A 22,625-nucleotide genomic window follows, 5' to 3' on the forward strand; every position below is an offset into this window, starting at 1 on the left:
CAACACTGACCTTCTGTAAACAGTTTGCATATACTTTCTAAATAAAGAAATGTCCTCTTTGTAAAAAACAAAACAAAACAAAACATAAATCTTTCCACCAAAATCAATTAATGAACTTTACAATGTCAAAATTTAGAAGAAAAAGAGGGCTGTTCATTGACTTCTTTCATAAACATCCTGGCATTGAACATGTTCATTCTCCACCAGTCAGGGTCTGTCCTTTCCCTCAGAGATGAACCAAGTTGTCTGTTCTTTTTCCCCTAAGTAATAAACTTTATTAGGACTCAGGAGTCATTTTTCTGCCATTGCAAAAAACTTTCAGGAATAGAGGAGGATAGCTGTAGAACCACTCAGTGCATTAGTAAATGTGTTTCTACCCATCAAAGTTGTCTAGAAAGAGCAATCATTATGATGTACAAGCCCGACTTAGTCCTTTTGGGTGGTGATAATAGGATACTATGCACTAAGTGTCTTTTAAATGAAAGAAATTTATTTCCCAAAGTTGTAAAAGGTGGAAAGCCCCAGATCAAGATGCTGGAGATTTGGTGTCTGGTGAAGGGCTTACTTCCTGATTCATAGACGTCTGTCTTCTGTGTCCTCCCATGGCATCCTTATAAAACAAACTCTCTAGTGTTTCTTTTGTAAGGACGCTAATCCTGTTCATTGGACAGAGCACTCATGACCTCATCTCCCAAGAGGGGGCAAGGATTTCTGCATGTCAATTTTGGGAGGACACAGACATCTAGATGATTATAGTAAGTGTCATATCATGTCAGTCCTTATCCTGGACCAAAGATATAGCAGTACAGGCTAATCAGGGAAACCTCTTGGGTTTCAGTATCTCCAGTGGCATTCCTCTCTAGAAAAACTCTTTCTCCCAATCTACCAGATCTTTATCTCCCATTAATGACTACAAAGGATTCCTTGCCTTTCCTTCTTGGAAAGAAGCAAATATCTTAGGTCCAATCTAGTTTTTGTATTAACCCATCATTTCTATTTTATGTGCTTGTTTTTGAGCTCCAGAGTTTGTTATTATGTGTTCATATAAACATAGGCATAATAATAGGGCTGTAATGGATGTACAGCTTATTAAAGAAGGAAGCATTTGAGATAAGATTTGAAGAGATATTTTTCACCGTGATGTCATAGAAGAATAAAAGGATGTGTTGTGTTCAGGAATTGGGGACAAGTTTTGTGTAGCAAGAAGTGGATAAGAATAGAAGGAAATAACTTGAGAGAGAAAAGTGTTGAAACAGGTACCTTAGAATCATATAAGGCATTTCCTGACCTATTTTATTTGTTTTTGTTTTTGTTTTTTTGGTACCAGGGTTCAAACTCGGGTCTTTGTGCTTGCTTAGCAGGCAACAGAAACACTGAGCTAAATCCCTGGCCCTTCCTGACCTATTTTAGAGGTGGAGGCATAGCAAGTATCAGCTAATCTACTGATGTTCATAACTTAAAAATTTCTTATAATAACTACTATTCATTTTTATATTTGTACATTAATGATAGTTATATCTTCTTTCATTTGTGTCTTCAAGTAGTTTCCTCCCATGGATTCTCATCCTAATATGAACGTTGCAGCTCTGATTACAGTATTCTAATTTTTGTAGGTAAAGAAACTGAGGTGTAGAGAACTTACATGGTTTATTTGCAGTTGCATGGCAATGCTTAGAGTGATGCCAGATCTTTTGATAATTCTGTATCCCTGCTGGGCTTTATTTTTGTATATGTGCTTTTTTAATCCCCCTTAAAATAATTTTTTTTCTCCATAGGACTTGGCTTTTACTCTGGAAGAAAGACAGCAATTGAACATTCATGGATTGTTACCACCTAGCTTCATCAGTCAGGACCTTCAGGTCCTTAGAGTACTTAAAAATTTTGAACGTCTGAACTCTGACTTTGACAGGTAATACATTCCTGAATGTAATTTTTATATTTCTCTTAAGCAACTGTCAAGTTTTCTTTTGTTGTCAGAGAAAGTTTCAACTCTTGTAGGGAATGAAAATATATTAGTGTATTTTTGTTGCTGTAACAAAATACCTAAAGTGGGAAACTTCATAAAGCAAAGAGTTTTATTTGGACAACAGTTTTGAAGACTGAAAGGCCAAGATCCAGCAGCCTCATCTGTTTGGCCTCTAGTGAAAGCCACATAGTGTATGATACAACATGGCAGATGGTATCATGACAGAAGCACAGGTGAGAAGGAGAGATCATAAGGCAGGAAAGCAAGAGAGGAGGGAAGGGCCAATCTTGTCTAAGTATGTATGTGTGTGTGTATGTATGTATGTATGTATGTATGTATGTATGTACTGGGAATTGAACCCGGGCCCTTTGCACTGAACTATATCTCATCCCTTTTAAATGTTTAAAATGTAAAATTTTAAAATTTTGAGACAAGATCTTGCTAAATTACTAAGGTGTCTAGAATGGGCTCGATTTTATGAATCTCCCACCTCACCACCCAGAAAGCAAGATTATATATATGTGCTGCTACACCCAGCTCAGTCTTTTAAAATTGTTTGTTTTGTAACAATTTAGTTTTGAGGAAACTAACCTGGATCACATGAGAACTACATTAATCCAAGGACAGTTCCCCCAGTGACCTAACTACCCTTCACTGTGCCCCCTCCCTTAAAGGTTCTACCACCTTTCACATTGCCCTACTGGAGATCACACTTCTAGTACATGAACTCTTTGAAGACACACTCAAATCATATCTAAGCCATAATAGAAAATCAATCCCAAAATACTGGTGAAGTTGTTGAGTAGAGTGTTGCAAGATTCTTTTTGTTGTACTAAGCAGTTTTATTCAATAAGCTATTGAAGGTTACAGGTAACATGAAAAGGTTTATGTTTAAAAAGATACCTCTGGGTCAGAACTGCCTCTTGATAAAAAGCCCAGTAGATACTGATAGTATGAAAAGTCCTTTCAGCTTGCCTACCTTAATTATTATTATTTTTTGGCACTGGATATTGAACCCAGGGCCTCACACATGCTAGGCAGGTGGTCTACCACTGAGCTACACCCCAGGTGTACCTTAAATTATTATTATTATTATTATTTATTTTTTTTTTTGGTACCGGGGATTGAACTCAGGTCCTTGCGCTTGTGCAGCAGGTGGCGAAACCACTGAGCTAAATCCCCAGCCCACCTTAAATTATTTTTAATGTGAGTGTTACCTTTCCTTACACATTTCCTGCTTGTCATTCACCTTGACTATTCAGTACTGCAAGTTAAAAGATTAAGCCTTTCTATTTAATTACTTAATGATTAAACTAAATCTTTAGTGGTATTTTCACCTGTTATTTTAAAATAGGGATTAAGTCTCTTCAAGTATTGAATAAGATGGTGTTATTTAAACAATTACTTTAATGTTCAAATGATAGTAGTCATGTGTATGGTTCTTCATTCTTTGAGGTGTTTAAGAATATTTCTAAATTCTTTTATGTTTAGATTTTTCCTGTGATTTAAAAATACTTTATAGTTGATTGAAAAATGTTTAAATTTCTAAGCAACTATTTCATGAGTGTTAGACATAGATCTAATTATGCCTAATTTCCACAGATATCTTCTCTTAATGGATCTTCAAGATAGAAATGAAAAGCTCTTTTATAGAGTACTAATGTCTGATGTTGAAAAATTCATGCCTGTTGTTTACACTCCTACTGTGGGTCTCGCTTGCCAACAATATAGTTTAGTGTTTCGGAAGCCAAGGTATGTAAAGTTTTATTTTAAATACAACTTATATATTTTACTTACATTTTTGGTCAGATTTTTGCAGTAATTAAAAATTATTTTTATTATTTATGTTTTAATTGACAAAAATTGCATATAGTTATGGTGTACAGCATGGTGTTTTGAACATGTTTGCATTGTGAAATGTAAATCAAGGTAATAGTATTTATGGTGAGAACACTGAAATCTTAACTGCATAGCAATTTCAGGTAGATACATTGTCATTAACTCTAGTCTCACTCTTTATAGTAAATCTCTTGAATTCATTCCTCCTATCTGAAATTTTGTATTTTTTGACGAACCTCTCCCTAATGTTACACCCCTACTCCCCATCCCCAGTCATGGTAACTACCATCCTACTCTCCTGTGAGATTGACTCTTTTTATATTCCACATAGTCATATGGTGAGAGCTATACGTCTGTGTCTGGCATGTTTTATTTAATATGATACTCTTCAGGTTCAGCCATCTTGTCATAAATTACAGAATTTTCTGCATTTTTAAGGCTGAATAGTACTGTGCATGTATTGTGTATGTATACTACATTTTCTTCATTCATCTGTTGATAGATGTTTATGTTAACTACCTCAGGTGTTGTGAACAGTGCTGCAATGAACATAAGTATGTATGTATTTCTGATTTACTGATTTCATTTCCTTTGAATATATGCCAGTTGTGGGATTGCTAGATTAAGTAGTAGTTTTAAATTTGTGGGAAATGGATGAATTGAACACAAAGTTAAATATTGCATGGTTTCTCTTATATGAAAAACCTAAAATGTAAATAAAACAATGAGTAAAATAAAGGAGACTAATTGGAAATGGGGAGATAGACTTTTTGGAGATAGGGAAGCAGATCAGGGGGAGAATGGGAAAAGAAGAGGCTGAGCTAGGGAGGAGATAAAAATGATCAAGATATATGTACGTACTAAGATATACCTACTTTTAAAAAGGTAGTTCTATTTTTAACTTTCTGAATAAACCTCTATACTATCTTTCTTCATGGTTGTACAATATGTATGGGTTCCTTTTATCCACATCCTCCTGTAACACTTTTCATTGTTTTGATAATAGACATTCTAACAGGTGTGAAATGACATCTCATGGTGATTTTAATTTACATTTCTTTGATGGTTAGTGATGTTGAACATTTTTTAATATACCCTTTTGCCACTTGTAGCTCTTTTGAGAAAAATATATTCAAGTGTTTGCCTATTTTGCAATCTGGTTGTTTTTTTGCTTATCAAGTTGTTTGAACTCTATTTATTTTCCATTAACCCCTTATCCAATGTACAGTTTGTGAAACTTTTTCTCCTGTCCCAGAAGTCTCTCTTTTCTCCTTTGATTTTTTTCCTATATAGTGCAAAGGTTTTAGTTTACTTTTATTCCAATTATCTTTCTTTTTTTTTCTTTTTTTCTTTCTTTGCCTTTAAAGTAAAAAAAAAAACATTATTGCCCAGACCAATGTCATGGAGTTTTTCCAGTATATTTGTAATGTGCTTTCACTTCCTTGGTTACCTAAGAATTTTATTTATTGTTGTAGTTAAATGTTAATGAAATTGCTTTCTTGATTTCTTTTTTGGATAGTTCATCGTTAGTGTATAGAAATGCTACTGGTTTCTGTATATTGTGTTTGTATCCTGCAGCTTTCCTGAATTGCTTATCAGTTACTACAGCTTCTGGTATCATCTTTATGGTTTTCTAAAGATGTTAGTATATCTAATGCTAGCTGTGGAATGTAATATATGGTCTTTATTGTGCTGAGATAGAGTCCTTCAATAATTTGTTGAAAGGTTTTAATCATGAAAGAATGTTGAATCTTGTCGTGCTTTCCTGTATCTATTGATATGATCATATAATTTTTGTCTTTAATTTTGTTATGTCGTGTATCACATGTATTGATTTGCATATATTGAACCATTCTGGCATCCCAGGGATAAGTCCCACATGATCATGGTGAATGATCCTTTTAATGTACTATTCTGTACTCATTTAGTTGCATACCTGAGTTGAGTTTATAAGACTACAGTTTTTATCTTTCTTAGTATTGTTTTTCTGTAGAAATATCAAAATATTTGATTATGGGGGCTTTCTCACCAATGAAGTATTTAATAAATAAGACAGATAGTTGTTAGCACAAACAATCAACAAATGGGATCTCTTCTTATTAAAAAGCTTCTGCACAGCAAGAGAAACCACCAGCAGTGTGAAGAGACAACCCACAATGTGGGAAAAAATCTTCACCTGCTCTTCCTCAGACAGAGGTCTACTATCTCGAATCTATAAAGAACTTAAAAAGATCAGACCTCCCAAATTTAAAGACCCAATCCAAAAATGGGCATCTGAAATGAACAGACATTTCTCAGACAAAGAAGTAGAAATAGCAAATAAATACATGAAAAAATGTTCAACATCACTGGTCACTCGAGAGATGCAAATGAAAACAATGCTGAGATTCCACTTCACTCCAGAAAGAATGGCTGCTATCATGAATTCGACCAATAACAAATGCTGGCGGGGCTGTGGGGAAAGAGGAACCCTGCTCCACTGCTGGTGGGAGTGTAGACTGGTGCAAGCACTGTGGAAATCAGTATGGAGATACTTCAAAGAACTAGGACTGGAAGTCCCATTTGACCCCACTATTCCACTGCTGGGGATCTTCCCCAAAGAATTAAAAGAATCATACCACAGTGATATATGTGCACCCATGTTCATAGCAGCACAGTTTGTAATAGCTAAAACTTGGAAACAGCCCAAATGCCCATCAACTGGAGACTGGATCAAGAAAATGTGGTTTTTTAATAAAATGGAGTACTACTCAGCCATAAAAAATGAGAAATTAGAGACATTTATAGCTAACTGGATGCACATTGAGGTGATACTCTTAAGTGAAATAAATAGGACACAGATGTGTAAATACCAAATAGTTTCTCTGGTGTGAGAAACTGAAAGTGTAAATAAGGACTAAATGTATAATAGGTAATGTGAAATAGGAAGAAAAGGGGCAAAGGGGAAGGAAGTGGGAGGGCTAGGGGAAAGGATAGAAGGGAATGGGATTAATATGAGAAAATGGAAAAATGGGAACAAAATCTTTGTAAATAGGGAGGACTGGAGGGGTTGAAGCGAGGGCTGGGCAAGGGTGAAAAATAAGAACCAAGAGAGACTATGTAAAGGTGCAAATTTCCAATGATGATTGTCATTATATTGTATACCTAAAATGTACCAATGATTAGAATGAATAATCAATAATGTAAAATAGGAAGAAAAGGTGCAAAGGGGTAGGGGTAGTGGGAGGGGCAGGGAAAAGGAAAGAAAGGAAAGGAAAAAATGATGAGAAATGGAAAAAATGGAAATAAAGTCTTTGTAAATAGGGAAGGGTGGAGGGCGTGAAGGGAGGGCTAGGAATGGGGAAAAAATAAGAACCAAGATGCATTATGTAAAGGTACAATTCCCAATGAGAAATGTAATTGTGTTGTATACCTACAATGTACCAATAAAAGAATTTAATACAAAAAAAAGACAGATAGTTGTACAAGGAGAAAAGAAAAGATAGGGAAGGATATAGGAGAGCATTCTAGCAAAATACCCACAAATGTTGAATGTAGGTGGAGGTATTTATTGTACAGTTCTTTGAAATTTTCCACAACATTTGAAATTTAAAGGAATATTTACCAACAAAGAAAGTAAAAGTTTCTAAAATGGTTTCTGTATAATCTATTCTGTATGGCAGAATATGCTTCTTAATGTGTATATTCTGTCTAACTTTTGATGATTTAGAAGTTTTTCAGTAGAGTAATTCTCATGGGCTCACAATTATTTATCTTAAAACTATTTGAAATATTGTGTAAGATAAATATAGACACTATTAAATTAGAAAGGGAATTGTAAATGTGTTTGAGTGATACAAATCCTTTAGGCATCAGTTAGCATGCATTATTTTATCCCTTTTTATTATAATGAAATATCTGAGGCTGAGTAGTATTATAAAGAAAATAGATTTATTTAGCTCATACCTGTGGAGGTACAAAGGTAGAGTTCAGGCTCAGGCTTTTATAAGAACTTCTTTTCAAGGACAGTGCTCCCAAGTGACCCAAGGACCTTCTGCAAACTCTACTTCTTAAAGGTCCCACCACCTCTACACTTCCAGATGGAGGACCAGGCCTCCAACATATGAACCCTTGGGGATAAACTACATTCAACTGTAGTATTGACTATTTTTGCTTTTAATCCACAATTTACACTTGTCTATTAAACTTTCTACTGCTATAGCAGGTAATTTAACATACCCAGAAAGTGAATAGGAGGAGTATACCACTTACGTTTATTTTGTGTGAATTTGGTGGTAGTACTTAGGAAGGTGATGAGCGAAAGATAAGGGGTAATGTGCTTCAAGTACTGCAAACAGTGCAAACAGGTATATCTTTTTATCATATTCATATACATCTTTTTTGTTTTTTTGGGACAGGGGATCGAACTCGGGTCCTTGCGCTTGTGCAGCAGCTGGCGAAACCACTGAGCTAAATCCCTGGCCCTACATCTTAATATGAATTAGTATCAACTTTGCATTCTTTACTGGGAATTGGTATATGTATATAACATATCTTAATACTTTGTATTTTCCCTTCCCTTCCTATCCCTCCCTTCCTGTTGTAACTACTTTCTAGTTACTGAGACAAAATAACTGACACCCAAAGTTGAAGGAAGAAAGATTTATTTAGCTCATAGTTTGTAGAAGTTTTTGTCCATAATGGGCTGGCTCTAATGCAGGGTGACACGGCAGACAGGCATTGCAGAGGAGAAACAGTTCATGGTGAGCAGAAGGCAGCAAAGCAACAAAGGACAACCATGGCTCTTCTATCCTTGATGTGTTATCCAGGCTACGTAGGAAAGGTAGGACTTACACCCTTAATTCTGGTGTCCTTGATCCTACATTGCACCATGAATCAATTCCAATGTCACACACTCTAGATCCAGCCACCTCTGAAAAAGCCCCATCTATGACCCATGAGGCTTTGGGGGAACATCAGACACAAGCCATAACACTGCAACTCCCTATCTCTCTCTCTCTCTCTTTTTTTTTTGGTACCGGGGATTGAACTCAGGACCTTGTGCTTGCGAGGCAGGGGGTGGAACCACTGAGCTAAATCCCCGGCCCCTCTCCCTGTATCTCTTGGTCCCTTTCCCTTTTACAAAAGATCTATCTCCCTGTTTCCTATTATCTATCTTTTGTTTCATTCTTTAATCCATTGATACTTTGGGTTTCTCATATAAGAGAAATCGTGATATTTAAGCTTGTATGTCTAATTTATTTAGCTTAACATTTTGGTCTCAGTGCATCCATTTTCCTACAAATGATTCATGTTTATCTTTCTTTATGGCAGAGTAGTATTCCATTGTGTACATATCCCACATTTTATTTATCCATTCATCTGTTGATATAAATGTAGGCCACTTCCAAGTTTGAGCTAATATGAGTTGTGCTCCTATAAACATCGGTATGCATGTATCACTGTAATATAATGAGTTTAACTCGTTGGAGAAGATACCTAGAAGGAAACTATCTGGGTCAAATGGAATTTTTAGTTGTAGCTGTTTGCTGATTTCCACAGTGGTACTAGTTACATTTTGCAGCAGTGGAGAAGGGTTCCTTTTTTTCTGCAGTCTCACCAGCATTTGTTATTATTTGATTTCTGGAATAAGATAGAATCTCAGTGTAGTTTTCCATTTGCAGTTCTCTAATGGTCAATGATGTTGAACATTTTTTTCATGTACTTATTGGCCATTTGTACTTCTTCTTCTGAGAAGTATCTCATTTCAGTTGGCCACTTTTTTATTGGGTCTTTTATTTTGAGGGTCTAATGTTTTTTACATCTTTATATATTTTAAATATTAGTCATTTGTTCAAGATGTAACTGAGAAATTTTTTTCCCATTCTGTAGATTGTCTCTTTGCTCTGTTGTTATTTTCCTTTGCTGTCCAGATGCTTTTTAATTTGATATGATCCCATTTGTTGATTCTTGATAATATTTCCTATGTAATTTAAGTTCTTTTCAACAAGGCCTTACCTACACCTATATCTTCAAGAGTTTTACCTTCTAGCAAATTGTTTCCATTTCAATATTTAGGTATTTGATCCATTTTGATTTTAAAAATGTTCATTACATGTTGAGAGTACGAGTCTAGATTCAGTCTTCTGCATGTGTATCACTAGTATTTTTACCACCATTTGTTAAAGAGGCTATCTTTTCTCCAGTGTACATTTTTGGCCCCTTGGTCGTAGATCAGGTAACTGGGTAACTGAATGTGCCTGGGGTTGTTTCTGCATAGTCTGTTCTGTTCCATGTATCCAGATGTCTGTTTTTTGAGCTAGCACCATGATGTTTTTATCACTCCAACTTTGTAATATTGTTCTAGAAATCTCTGAAAGAAAGACACGGAGACACAGAATTTGGGTAAAATAATCAAAGTTCTACTTGCAAGTGGGCGGGACTGCCAGAAACAGGTCTGGTTAGTATCTGCTCACCCCTTGTTCAGCATTTCCTTTTTATATCCTTTTTAGCCATTATCTCATCACTAGTGGTCTTTGATGTGTAAATACAATTCCAGTTCCTGTTTACAAGTCACAGACACAAGATAGGCACACATACATTGTAAATTCACCCAGCCATTGCAACTTTATTAGTTTAATGAAGTTACTGGTTAAAGAGTCAGATAACTGGCACCTTAAACAACAAGAGTTATGGGAAAAGCAAATCTTAAAGGAACACATTACTTATTTTGCTTCTACAGCTACCTTAATATTCAATCCACTAAGTTATTTAAAACTTTTCCCTATTAATATAACTTGAAATCTGGGAAAGTAATGCCTCCTGCTTTGATTTTGTTGCCTAGGATTGCTCTTGCTATTCTGGGTCTCTTTTAGTTCCATTTGACTTGTAAGTTGGTTTTTTCTAGCTCTGTGAGGATTGCTGTTGGTATTTTGACTGGGATTGCAGTAAATCTATATCTCAATTTTAGGAGTATGACCATTTTGATGATACTGGTTTTCCCTGCCCAGGAATAGGGGATATCTTTATATTTTCAGATATCTTCTTTGACCTTTTTTTTCAGAGTACTGTAGTTTTTCATTGTAGAGGTCTTTCACTTCCTTGGTTAGGTTAATTCCTTAGTGTTTAATTTTTTCTTGATCCGATTAAGAATAATACTGTTTTCCTAATTCTTTATGAGTGAATTCATTGGTACACAGGAATGCTATTGCTTTTTGTTGATTTTTCATCTTGATACATTGCTGAATTTGATTATTCTAGTGGTCTTGATAGAATTTTTGGGGTCTTATATGTAAAGATCATGTCATCTGCAAATAATGATAATCTGGCTTCCTTTCCTATATATATCCTTTTTATTTCTTTTTCTTGCTGGATTGCTCTGGCTAAAGTTTTGAGTACTTTGAAACAGGAGTGGTGATAATGGACATCTTTGTTTTGTTCCTGATTTTGGAGGGAAATCTTTCAGTTTTTCTCTGTTTAATATGTTGTCAGTAGGTTTGTGAGCATTTTAATGTTTTGTACAATTTTCAGTTTTGGGTAATACAAACTTCTTGGGATAACACACCTAACTGTGAAGTTATACAAAGAGGTGTGTTTTTTTGGATACTACAGATAGTTCTTTTTGTTTTTTATGGAATGCTGATCTCCCCATGTTACTTGAGTTGTTCGTACCTTTGAAAAGTGTTGCATGCAAATTAATAATACAGGTATATGTAAAGGACAGTTAAAATAGATGTACATAATTTCTTTGGAAATATTTCTACCTACTATATTTTTTTCTGCTGGATTTTTCAAGAATCATCTCCTCTTCTGTGTTCTCATGTGCTACCTATTATTATGCTATGTGTTTGGTAAACTTATTCCTACTCATGATGTTTCTAATATTCTGTCAAAGTGCTTCATTTCTTTTGTTAATATCTTACTATTCATATAGTACCAACTAGATTGTAGGCTACTAGAGAGAAAGGATCATATTTTATAAATTTTTCTTGTATTTCTCATGTTATTAAATGTAGTGCTTGGTTGATGCTCAATTAGTGTATGTTGTTTGCAGTGGCACAGATGTAGAAACCTAATAGTTACTATCTATTATACTCATTTAAAATCATTCATATTCTTGATACTCATGTTATACTCATTTTAGCTACTCATCCTTGTAAAGGGAACTGATTTGATTTTGGCAAAAGGTTGAGCTAATATGACTGTTGATACCATTTATTTTAAAAAACAAGTATCTCTAGATTCTGATCAGACTAGTACTTTTGGTTCACTGGAAGTTAAAATGAAATTAGTATTCAGTGCTCAAATTAATTGGAGGAAATCAGAATTAAATGATTCTTTTTTTTTTGTACCGGGGATCAAACTTGGGACCTTGTGCTTGTGAGGCAGGTGCCAGAACCACTAGGCTAAATCCCTGGCCCTAAATGATTCTTTGTATCAAGAGTTTTTCTGAGTAATGCATATTTTGCAAGTTCTTTGAAGGATAAGGATTAAGTTTAATACAGATAATATACCAGACACAATACTTGGCACAAAGTAGCTTTTCCTAAATGGTGGTTATTGTTACTGGTATTACAACTCCCAGGTTCCAATTTCAGAATAGTGAAGTATGTTGGTAAGAGAGATAGAAAGTTCATTTGGAGACATATTGAGTTTTAAATGTCTCTGAAAATTGAAGTGGAAGAGTGTAGTAGTTAGTTAAATGATGGTCCTGGAACTTACTGGATAATGCAATTAAGGGTCCTAATATTTTTAACTTGCCCATTATATTTGCTACACAGATGGTATCCATTTTGATTTTGACAGTGGTGAAATTATGAACAAGACTCATTGTTAAAGAGAATCAGTCAGCAGGAATTTTTTTTTCTGCTTTATTTTTTCCTAGGAAACTTTTTTGGTGGTGGTGTTACTGGAGATTGAATCCAGGGCCTCAAGCATGCTAGGAAAGCACTCTACCACTGAGTTATATTCCTGACCCAGTAAATTCTTAAGTGCATACAAAAAAACTCTGAAGTTGAACCACCACAAAATATTAAAATTGTGTTTTCCTACACTTATTTCCTTCAGAATTCCAAAAAGTGATTTGAAGTATTCATTATTTAAATTGTGAGGACTAAACTTTCTTAATTTCACAGGAGAAAGTATATCTATAATATAGAAAACATCATGTCCAAGATTAGAAATGGAGATTCATGGATTTTATGAGAGTCTAAATATTATTTACTTATAAAAATGTACAGTTTATACAGATGTTTGGAAACATTGTATTCTAACAAAATGAAGGTGTCAGTTTTAACTGATACTTGGTTTATGAAACAGTAGCAAGAAAAGAAGCTTAAAAGGAATAATGTAGAAAGAAACCTTCCTGAAGCTAATACAGTACTTCTTTAACCAAACTATTCTCACTATGTATTTCAGAATATAGTTTAATAACTATCAAATGAATGGTTAATAAAATAGAAGCTTCCATCTTGTTCGTTTTTTATAAACTTTGTCTAGTTTTAAGCCTGAGTTCCTCACATGCTGTTAATTTTGCTTGATTGAGTTAGAGCTAGTAACTCAGTAACTGATTATAAATGAAGTAAGCTTGAGTTGCTTATGACAAAGAAACATGGTTTCATAGCCAGTTGGTTCTTTTCACAGTGCTGGCAATTGAACCCATGGCTTTCCTCATGCTAGGCAAGAATCCTACCACTGAGCTATATCATCACAGGCCTCTGGTAGCCAGTTTTAAGTCATTTTCTTTTTTTTTGTTACTGGGGATCAAACTCAGGGCCTTGCACTTGCAAGGCAGGTGCTTGGCAAGGTAGCTGGTTTTAATAACTGCCTATTAAATGTTTAACACTTGAAACAATGCTGTGCCATTGTCTTTGTCAATTTAGGCGTTAGAACAAACTGCCATAAACTAGGTACCTTCTCACCAATACAAATTTATTTCTCATATTCCTGGAGGCTGGGAAGTGTTAAGATCAAGATGGCAGCATGGTTGGGTTCTGGTTAAAGGCTCTATTCTGGGATGCAGGCTACTGACTTCTTGTATCCTCACATGGCAGAAAGTAGAGAGCTCTCTGGGTTCCATTTTACATGAGGACTTTATCCCTTCTTGTGGGCTCTATCCTTCAGAACATAATCACCTCCCAAAGGCCACACCTCTTAATACCATTACAGTGGGGATTAAGATTTCAACATACAAATTTTGGGGATATGTAAACATTCAGTCTGTTGCACACACTTTCAATAATTAATGCTATTCTATTTGTCATTGGACTATTAAAATGATCTAGTACCCAGAAGGTAATAGGTAGGAATGGATTCTCTTACGTCATGTCACACTCAGAAGTTTGTGGAGCTGCCCTTTTTTAAAGGAACCAGAATGGGAGTTCCTGGGACAAAGACTACCTTTATGTAGTCATGAATACCAGAGCTGCCCAGATGAGCCAGGACTATTCTTAGCTGGGTCTGGCTTTCTTAACTTACTTTAAACATTGTTAGATATACTAAGGAGATTATTTTAGAAGTGCAGAATATTTTTAGCCTACATCTCTAGTTTAGTCTGGAGATTTTAGTTTTTACTGTGTGGTAATTGTTTACATCCCTAAAAAATCTCTTAAAAATCAAATAATTGATTAAAACTTTTTAATGCTTTCAGAAGAGTGATCATTACATTGTTAAATGTTAGTGAAATTTTCACCACTTGCATACAGTAATAAGCCACTGATTTTATTTATACTTTATTCTGTAATATTCTTTGGTTCATTTCATTTTCTTTGAAATAAGCTTAATACTTGCACTGACCCTGTTTTAAGGTATGAGGAAAAGAACTATGTAGTGCAACTTTTTTGGGGGTTGGGTACTGGGGATCGAACTCAGGTTCTTGTGCTCACACAGCAGGTGGCAAAACCACTGAGCCAAATCCCCGGCAGTGCAATGTTTTTTCAAAGATATATACCAAACAACACAAAGTTTGGATTATTTCAAGTCTTAATTGTTACCTCAGTTGATATTTTAGAGATCATTATTTATAAAAAGTTGATTCACTGATTATGAAGATGTATGTGATATGATTTCTTGAATTACTAATTAAAATTAACTTTTTCTTAGCAGGATATTATATTTATGAAAATATATATGTGTGACTTACTCTGAGTAGAAGGAGGTAGAGTATTCTGTATCTTAAGTAATGGAAATTCAGTGTGTGCCCAAAAGTAGTTAAGAATATCAAGGTATCTTCTTTCCTAAGGATTGCCTTAATTAGGAAAAATTTGGAGAATGGAAAAAATATAGACATGATTCAAACATCAGTTTTTTACATTAAGATCTAAGGGTTGACTAAATTTATGGATAGGGATATAAATCTTTTTAGCAAGGCAGTGAAATTTATCTTTTACTGTAAAAATCTCTTAAAAATATAAAGTAACAGTTCAGTTCATTAAGCCTCCATCTTCATCTAAAGACTTTAAATGTGGAAAACTTGAATAGAAATTTAACTTTTGGATCCAAAATTAACTTTACTACAGTGATTGTGGTACATCCAGGTGATTTGATTTACATTTGCACATGGCATATGGAAAATTAAGAAAATAGTCAAGTTTAATTTTGGGTGGTATTATGAAAGTATATAAATTTGATCAGTATTTTCCCATCTTCAAGAAGAATATCTGTTTTTAAGGAGAATCATAAATCTCACTTTCATTATGAAAAATTAAAAATTAAAAAGAGAGGCAGTGTATTGCATATCCAGATCACATCTAGAATATTGCATTTAGTTTTGGACGCCTTCTTTTGAAGGGTCACTGACAGATTGGGATGTATTCAGAGAAGGTCACCATAGCTAACCCATAGAATGTGTTATTGAAAACTTGTATGAGAAAGAGAAGAAATAACTCTCTCATAGTTGGAGATGGTTAGCCTAAAGGATTTGAGAATTAAGTCTTTAATTATTTGAAAGATTTTCTGGTAGAAGAAAGTATATATTTGCATGGTATAGCCTCAGAATGTAGAACTAAAGTCACTAGATGGAAGTTATAGGGATACATGAACTTTCAAAGGTTTTCTGATAATTTAACTGATAGTGGAGTAGGTTGCCTGTCCTCCATTATTGGGAATATTCAAGTGAGTATGGATAATCATTGAGAATACCTGGTATAAATGAGCTGCTTGCTTTGGGTGTGACTATAAACTAGTTGAATTGAGGTCATTTAAAGATAGAAATATTGTAGCTTACAGATGAGTAGGTTCAGGGACTTGAAACATCTCCTAATGTACAACTAATTCACATCAGTTCTAATAACAATGCCTTCTAGTTCAGAAAGTTTTTAGTTGCAATTTTTATCATAATTTGAAGAATTGTTAAAAATAACAGATCTTCAAATAAGATAATTTTAAACAGAATTCAATAACTTAATGACTCTTGTCATCAAATTGCTATTCTAGCTTCTACACTATTACACAGACACCTGTTCACTTTACACAGTTATATTCTGGCTATAGTTTTGGTTTCAACATTTCTTTAATTTGCACGAATAAAAAGTCTAATGTTGATATTGTTTCATTTGAAACAATGATATCCTTTTGATCCAATTTTTTATTTTGGTATGATTTTTCAGATCATTAGGTTTTTGGGTACATGGTTTTAAGCTCTCATTTATTTTTATATGTTTTACCTAACTTAGTTGCAGTTTAGCTAATACAGAAATTATTAGGATATGGCAATGCTACTACCCTCCACCACTGACCCCTGCTACCTAAACCAGCAGTTGAAGGGGGACTTTTGCTTTTATTATCCTTTCCAGAATTTTCCTCATGCTTCCCAAGTATGGTGCTGAAAATTTATAGGTTTATTTTTATCAGTTTTCTATATTTAATGTCATGAGAGAATTTTTTGTGAATCTTTAAAAATATTTCATATAGCTAAATAATATTTAATATAAAATTTAAATATTTAAAGATATAATAATTGTCAATTTTAACTCAGTACTTTACATTTTATTCTATATTTTATAGTCACTGTATAAAATTTATAAAATAGTTGATACAATTCCATATTATATGATTGTCTACTTAAATCATAAAAGTTACTGAATTTCAATTGTTTTCTAAGCAAAAAAATTTTTCATTTAACAATATAAATCCTAGTCAATATTATTGCCTGGTGGCTGAATGCTCTTTATAATAAATTATCATACTTTATATGTATGTAAGAAATAGTACTGCTTTGTGAAATAATACTTTTGTACTATAAAATTAGATAATTTGTTTAAAAAGCTAAAAATTTGTAAGCCTATTATTTCCCTTTGTGAGGAAGTTCATTTTTATTGACATTTGTCAAATAATGCCATCTGTACGATGAGGTCAGCATTACTTTAGGATTCTTTCCAATATTTTTGACTATTAAAATAGTTTATAGAGCTTATCAGGACAATCTATTTATATTGAATTAAGTGAGTATTCATACCAGCTTTAAAATTAGTAAATGAAGAAGTGCTTATATAAAATCATTCTATGCACATTTTGAATTTACATTTATTTGAAGACAATACTTATGTGGAGATGGAATCAATAATGTCTAGTAGTTGTTGATTTTTAAAAATTGGTTCATTTTGTGAACTGAAAATAATTCCAAAGAAAGTATCACCCAAGTATTATGAGTAAGAGTTGAAACTTGATCTCATATTTTCTAGCTTCTAATCCTGTGTTAGGGTTTTTCAGAGAAACAGAATCAAGTGTGTGTGTGTTTGTGTATGTGTATGTGTGTGTGAGCACGCAAATGTATGTGTGTGCATGTATGTACATACATAGAGAAATGGAAAGAGATTTATTTTAAGGAATTTGCCCATGTGATCTCAGAGGCTGGCAAGAGCCAGGGTAGGTTGGCTGGGAAGAGTTGATGCTGAAGTTGAAGACTGAATTCAGTCTGTTGGCAGAAAGAAGCCCTTCTTCACAGGAGGTCTTTTTTGGGAAGGCCTTCAACAGATTGGCATCAGTATTATGGAGAATAATCTGCTTTATTCAAATTCTGCTTACTTAAGTGTAGATCTCATCTAAAAATTACTTTCACAGAAACAGCTAGAATGTCCAGGTACTCTTTCTAGCCAAGTTGACACATGAAATTAGCCATCACATCCTCTAAGAGCAATGTTGAGTGATATCATGCATTGTGTTTCCTATGAGTTTGAGTTATTCAGAGAAGCTGCATTCTATTGTGTAGCTTCTTGCACCTTTTCTTATAAACTAATATGTGTTCTGATTTTCAAAAGTAAAATGATATATTATGCTTGCTAATAAAAATTATAAGCTGGAGTATTTATAAGTAGAGAGTTTTGTATATTGCTTTCCAGAAAAGGATAATCCTAATACATATTTCATAGGAATATTTCTCAACTGTGGTTTCATTTGTAAGTTTCTAATGCTAATTGTATTAATGACAGCAATTTAACATTTACACCTGGTTTTAGAAATTGTCAAGTAACATCTGCTACTTAATTTTTCCAGAATATTCATTTTGTTTTCTTCCCATCTCTGCCGTTTCTTCAAAATTTTTTACTGATTATCTGTGATTATTATTTCCTCTCCTTTCTTTTACTGAAAACTATTAAGCATTGATTATAGGTAAATGAAAAGTTTTTTTGCCTTTATGAAATTTACAGTTAGTACTCAAGTTATCAAGGAAATACATGAGTACAGTTTGTGCTATAAAGGAAATGGAGGACAGAAATAAACACTAACAGGGTATTTCTTTTCACAGTATAGTTAGGGATAAGACTGAGGAGATAAAATTTTAGCTGACTCTTGAAAGATGAGAAGACAGCCTGTAGAAAACAGAAAAAATCATTTGAGGCTGAGGAAGTAGCATGTTCAAAAGGTCTAGAAATGGGGTGCGTGGCACAAAATGAGGTTTGAAGTAGGCACGAGTCACATGCAGTGCCTTGTGGGTCATGGTAGAGTTTCATTGTAATTTCTAATCTATTTGGAAAGCCATTGAGCTATTTGAGGTAGGGGAATGATACATCTAATTAAAGTTTTAAAGGATTACTGTGGCTTAGATATGGACAGGGTAGAAGGAGAGGCTAGAATGGAGTGGAAAGACCAGTAAGCTTGTTACACTTTTGATTCCCCTTTCATCAGGCCCAATTGCTTTGAGTAAACTTAATCCTTGTGGGATATGGAGAAGGAAATTAAGCAAGGCTGTAAACTAACACAATTGACAATAGCATTAAATAGTTCACCCAGGAATAAGTGTAGTGTTTAGTTCTACAGTGTTGGCTCTAAGTAGGTAAGGTGATAGGATACATATAACACCTAGTGTGTTGACACCTACTCCAAATACATGAGCTAGAGATAAGAAAGTTTGCTGTATATAAGAATTTCTCAAGCTTTCAGATTTGGTATTGTTCATTTTATTTATAATCCAAGTCATGTCTCTCATGGTTCTGTCTTTTAATCATTGGACACAAACATCCTGAACCAACCCTTTCTTTCCCCTACAGAAGAGCCAACTAGTCCATGTTTTACTCTGGGACTAAATATTATTCATTTCATTTCTGTCCATTTATTTTAAAATTAAAATATTATTCATGTTGAGATAGAGCTCTGTAATTCTGCTTGCACAGTTTAGTCTCAGCTGGGCCTTCTCTGAGTTTAACTCCTGTGTTTTTGGCTCATCTCACTCTGTAGTTATAAGAATGTAAACACTGTAGCCTCATCTTCCTTGTCTCATGTATTCCTTTTCATGTCCCCTATGAATTCACTGGCTCAACATTTTTTTTTCATGAACTAATCTTGTACATTTCCCCTCTTCAGTGTAAAATATTTCCTTAATCTGTATAACTACATCCAGTGATAGATTCCACCCATTGAAATGTCAGTGTTCTCTGTTTGTATTGAGTCTTATTTTCTTTTAATTCTGTATATTCTGTTACTCACTTGTAACCTTAACTTCCAACTCAGTATTTCTAGCTTAGAGTACAAGTTTATTACTCATATTTCCAACAATTACGTAGCTACTCTTATATGGCACATGACTACTTATAACTACCCATCTTCATCCTAACATTCCAGTCCCCCAGGTTTTCTAACATTATAAGGTACAATATAGCACATCCACCTGTCACATAAACCAAACATCTCAGAGATATTCAATTTCCCTCCTTCTCTTTCCTTTTAAGCTTTGTCAATTTTGCAACTTAATTATCTGCTAAATCTCTCTTGTCCATTCAACCCCTAATTGATACTTTTTTACATTAGGCCCTTTTCATCTCTGTCCTGAACTATTATTGCATATTCATCCTTGAAAACTATAAAAAGAGTGAGTTTCCAAAAGGTGTTATCTGGGCCGGGGATTTAGCTCAGTGGTTTTGGTGCCTGCCTCGCAAGCTCAAGGTCCCGAGTTTGATCCGTGGTACAAAAAAAAAGGTGTTATCTAATTGTATCACTCTGCAGACTAAAATAATTGAAAAAAGGCCAAACTCCTTAGCATGACACTCAAGAATTTTTGTTGTTTAGCCTTTTGTCTGCAACTCTGTTTTTATTTCTTTTCTACTTCTGTTTTTCTACCTTAAGTTGAGTCCCTCCCCCATCCCTCCAAAAAAAAGCACTGTGGCACTTTCACAACCTTTATCACAATACATGTGGTATCTGGATTTTTTTTTTTTTTTTACTTTAGACTACCTATTAACTTTTTTCCTTGACTTTCTATATCCTTTGCCAGTATGGAAAATCTAGTAAAACTGAATCTGAATCTAGTAAAACTGGCAGAGTCAGTGCATAAATGGACAAGAAAACATGAATAAATATTGCTGATGTGCTTTGAGCTGAAAAGGCTCTTTTTTTTTTTTTTTTTGACTGTGGTATAATATTAGGTCTTTAACATAAAGTTCCTAATCTTCAGTTTCACCTATAAAATGAATATTGTTACTTTGTTTAAATAACACGCTCCCTCTTAAACTTAGCTTTTGACAGGAAGTGAATAGATTTTCCTCCAGTTTTTATGTCCTTATAGTTTTCAAATATTGTCCAGTGTTCTTTATTTAGAGACTCTTTTGTTAAATTCCTCCCAATGTTAAAGAAACATCTTTTTTTCTTTTCCTGGTGATATACTTTCTCTTATTAGACTGAGAACTAACCTGGTTTTGTACTGTTTGGGCTTCTACTTTTCTTTAATTAATGAATCTTGCATACCATATTTTAGACAGTTATTAGCCCCTGAGCTCTTCTAGGCTAAGTGGAGAGCCTGTATCAACAAAACAAAACAAAACAAAACAAAAGGAAGCAAACCCATCAGCCTCACCTTCTCAGGATCATTCCTTCTCCCTTCTGCAGGGTGGAGTGGATCCCTGCAGGTCAGAGAAAAGAGTAAAGCTTGCCATCTGAATCTCTAGTTCTAGTCATTTTTCTAAGGTTTTACAGAATCTATGATTTGCATTGGTTATTGCTTCAAACCTTTGTTGATTTAGCGAAAACCTATATCAGTGTATTGATTTATTTTAGTTTAAAATGAAAATGACAAGAGCAGAAATTAAAGACCATCATTTGAGATCTTTAGTTTTTAATACTTTCTAAACATCAATCCCTTTGTTTTCCAAGCAATGAACATGTGACATAGGTAAATTAGCAAAGTCTTAAGGGAGTCTAGAAGCTGAGATCCCAGTCTTCATACATTTTCTTTCAAATAATGCTTTACCAACTTAGTGCTATTCCTTTCTTTTAAAAATTTTTAAAAATTTTTTTCCCATTAAATTTATTGGTACATTTTAGATATAAAATACATTTACATACATCACTGGGATCTTTGTACCATTACATGAGTATCTTCATTCTTATTTTTTTCCCCTTCCCCTGCCCTCCCTTCACCCCCTCCAACCTTCCCTATTTGCAAAGAATTTGTTTCCATTTTTTTCCTTTTCTCATATTTTTTCTTTTCCCTTCTTTCCCTTCCCCTACCCCTCCCACTTCCCCTGCTCCTTTAGACCTTTACTTCCTCTTCCACAATATCAATTATTCATTTTTTAAATTACAGTATCAAGATCTAGGAGACATTACCACAGATGTTACAGAATTTAAAAGGATATAGAATGCATATTTCAAAAATCTGTTTTGAAATAAATTTGACAACTTCCAAGAAGTACCTTGGAAGACAAATTAATGAAACTGACTCTGGAGGAAATATAAAATTTGAATAGCACCTATTAAAGAAAGTATATTCCTAGCTTGAAAACCTACCTATGTGACAGCAACAGGCTTGTATACATTTTAACTGATAAATTATATCAAACATTTAAAGCAGCAAAAAAAGGAACACTTCTCCCCACATTTTAGGAACTCAACATTGTGCTAATCCTAAAACTGGATAAAGATAATAGAAGAAAAAAGTATGAACATAGATAGAAATTTGTTTAACAAAACAAACTATTAGAAGTCAGATCTGGCAGTATGTAGAAAGTGGTTTTATTATAGGGATTGCAGTGTTTGCTCAGCATTGGAAGATCTACCCCCAAAAGTCATCATTTTAACAGAGGAAAGGAAAAAGCCATATGATCCTGTCACTAGTTGGAGAAAAAGTATCAAATGAAATTCTACAGCTGTTCATGGTAAAAGCTATCAGGAGCCTAGAAGTAGAACATAACCTTCTCAACAGATTAAAGACGTGTGCTCCATACTTCCAGCAAAAATGCCTTATATGAATGGAGAAGATACAATGCTTTCTCCCTAAGGTGGGGAACAAGGGCAGATATGCTTACTCTTCATCTATTAAACTTTGAAACATAGGTGTAAACCAAAATAGTCTGGCAATAAAATGACACAATTAAGATGGGATTGGCGAGATAGAAGCAAAATCTTTATATGT

At 34.1% G+C, this 22,625-nt stretch overlaps 1 protein-coding gene across 1 annotated transcript in view; it reads left to right on the forward strand.

Annotated features, from left to right (window-relative positions):
• The window catches only part of Me1 (malic enzyme 1), a 200,663-nt gene that overhangs the window by 34,411 nt on the left and 143,627 nt on the right, over window positions 1-22,625 (forward strand). Inside the window, exons 2-3 of the mRNA XM_004860271.4 lie at window positions 1,776-1,909; window positions 3,569-3,718. Coding sequence (XP_004860328.1) covers window positions 1,776-1,909; window positions 3,569-3,718 — 284 coding nt within the window. The remainder of the gene's footprint in view (window positions 1-1,775; window positions 1,910-3,568; window positions 3,719-22,625) is intronic.

Source organism: Heterocephalus glaber, unplaced genomic scaffold, assembly GCF_053883595.1.
Source record: "Heterocephalus glaber isolate CG9 unplaced genomic scaffold, H.glaber_assembly_v1.0 deba00001523, whole genome shotgun sequence".
Taxonomy (NCBI): Eukaryota; Metazoa; Chordata; class Mammalia; order Rodentia; family Bathyergidae; genus Heterocephalus; species Heterocephalus glaber.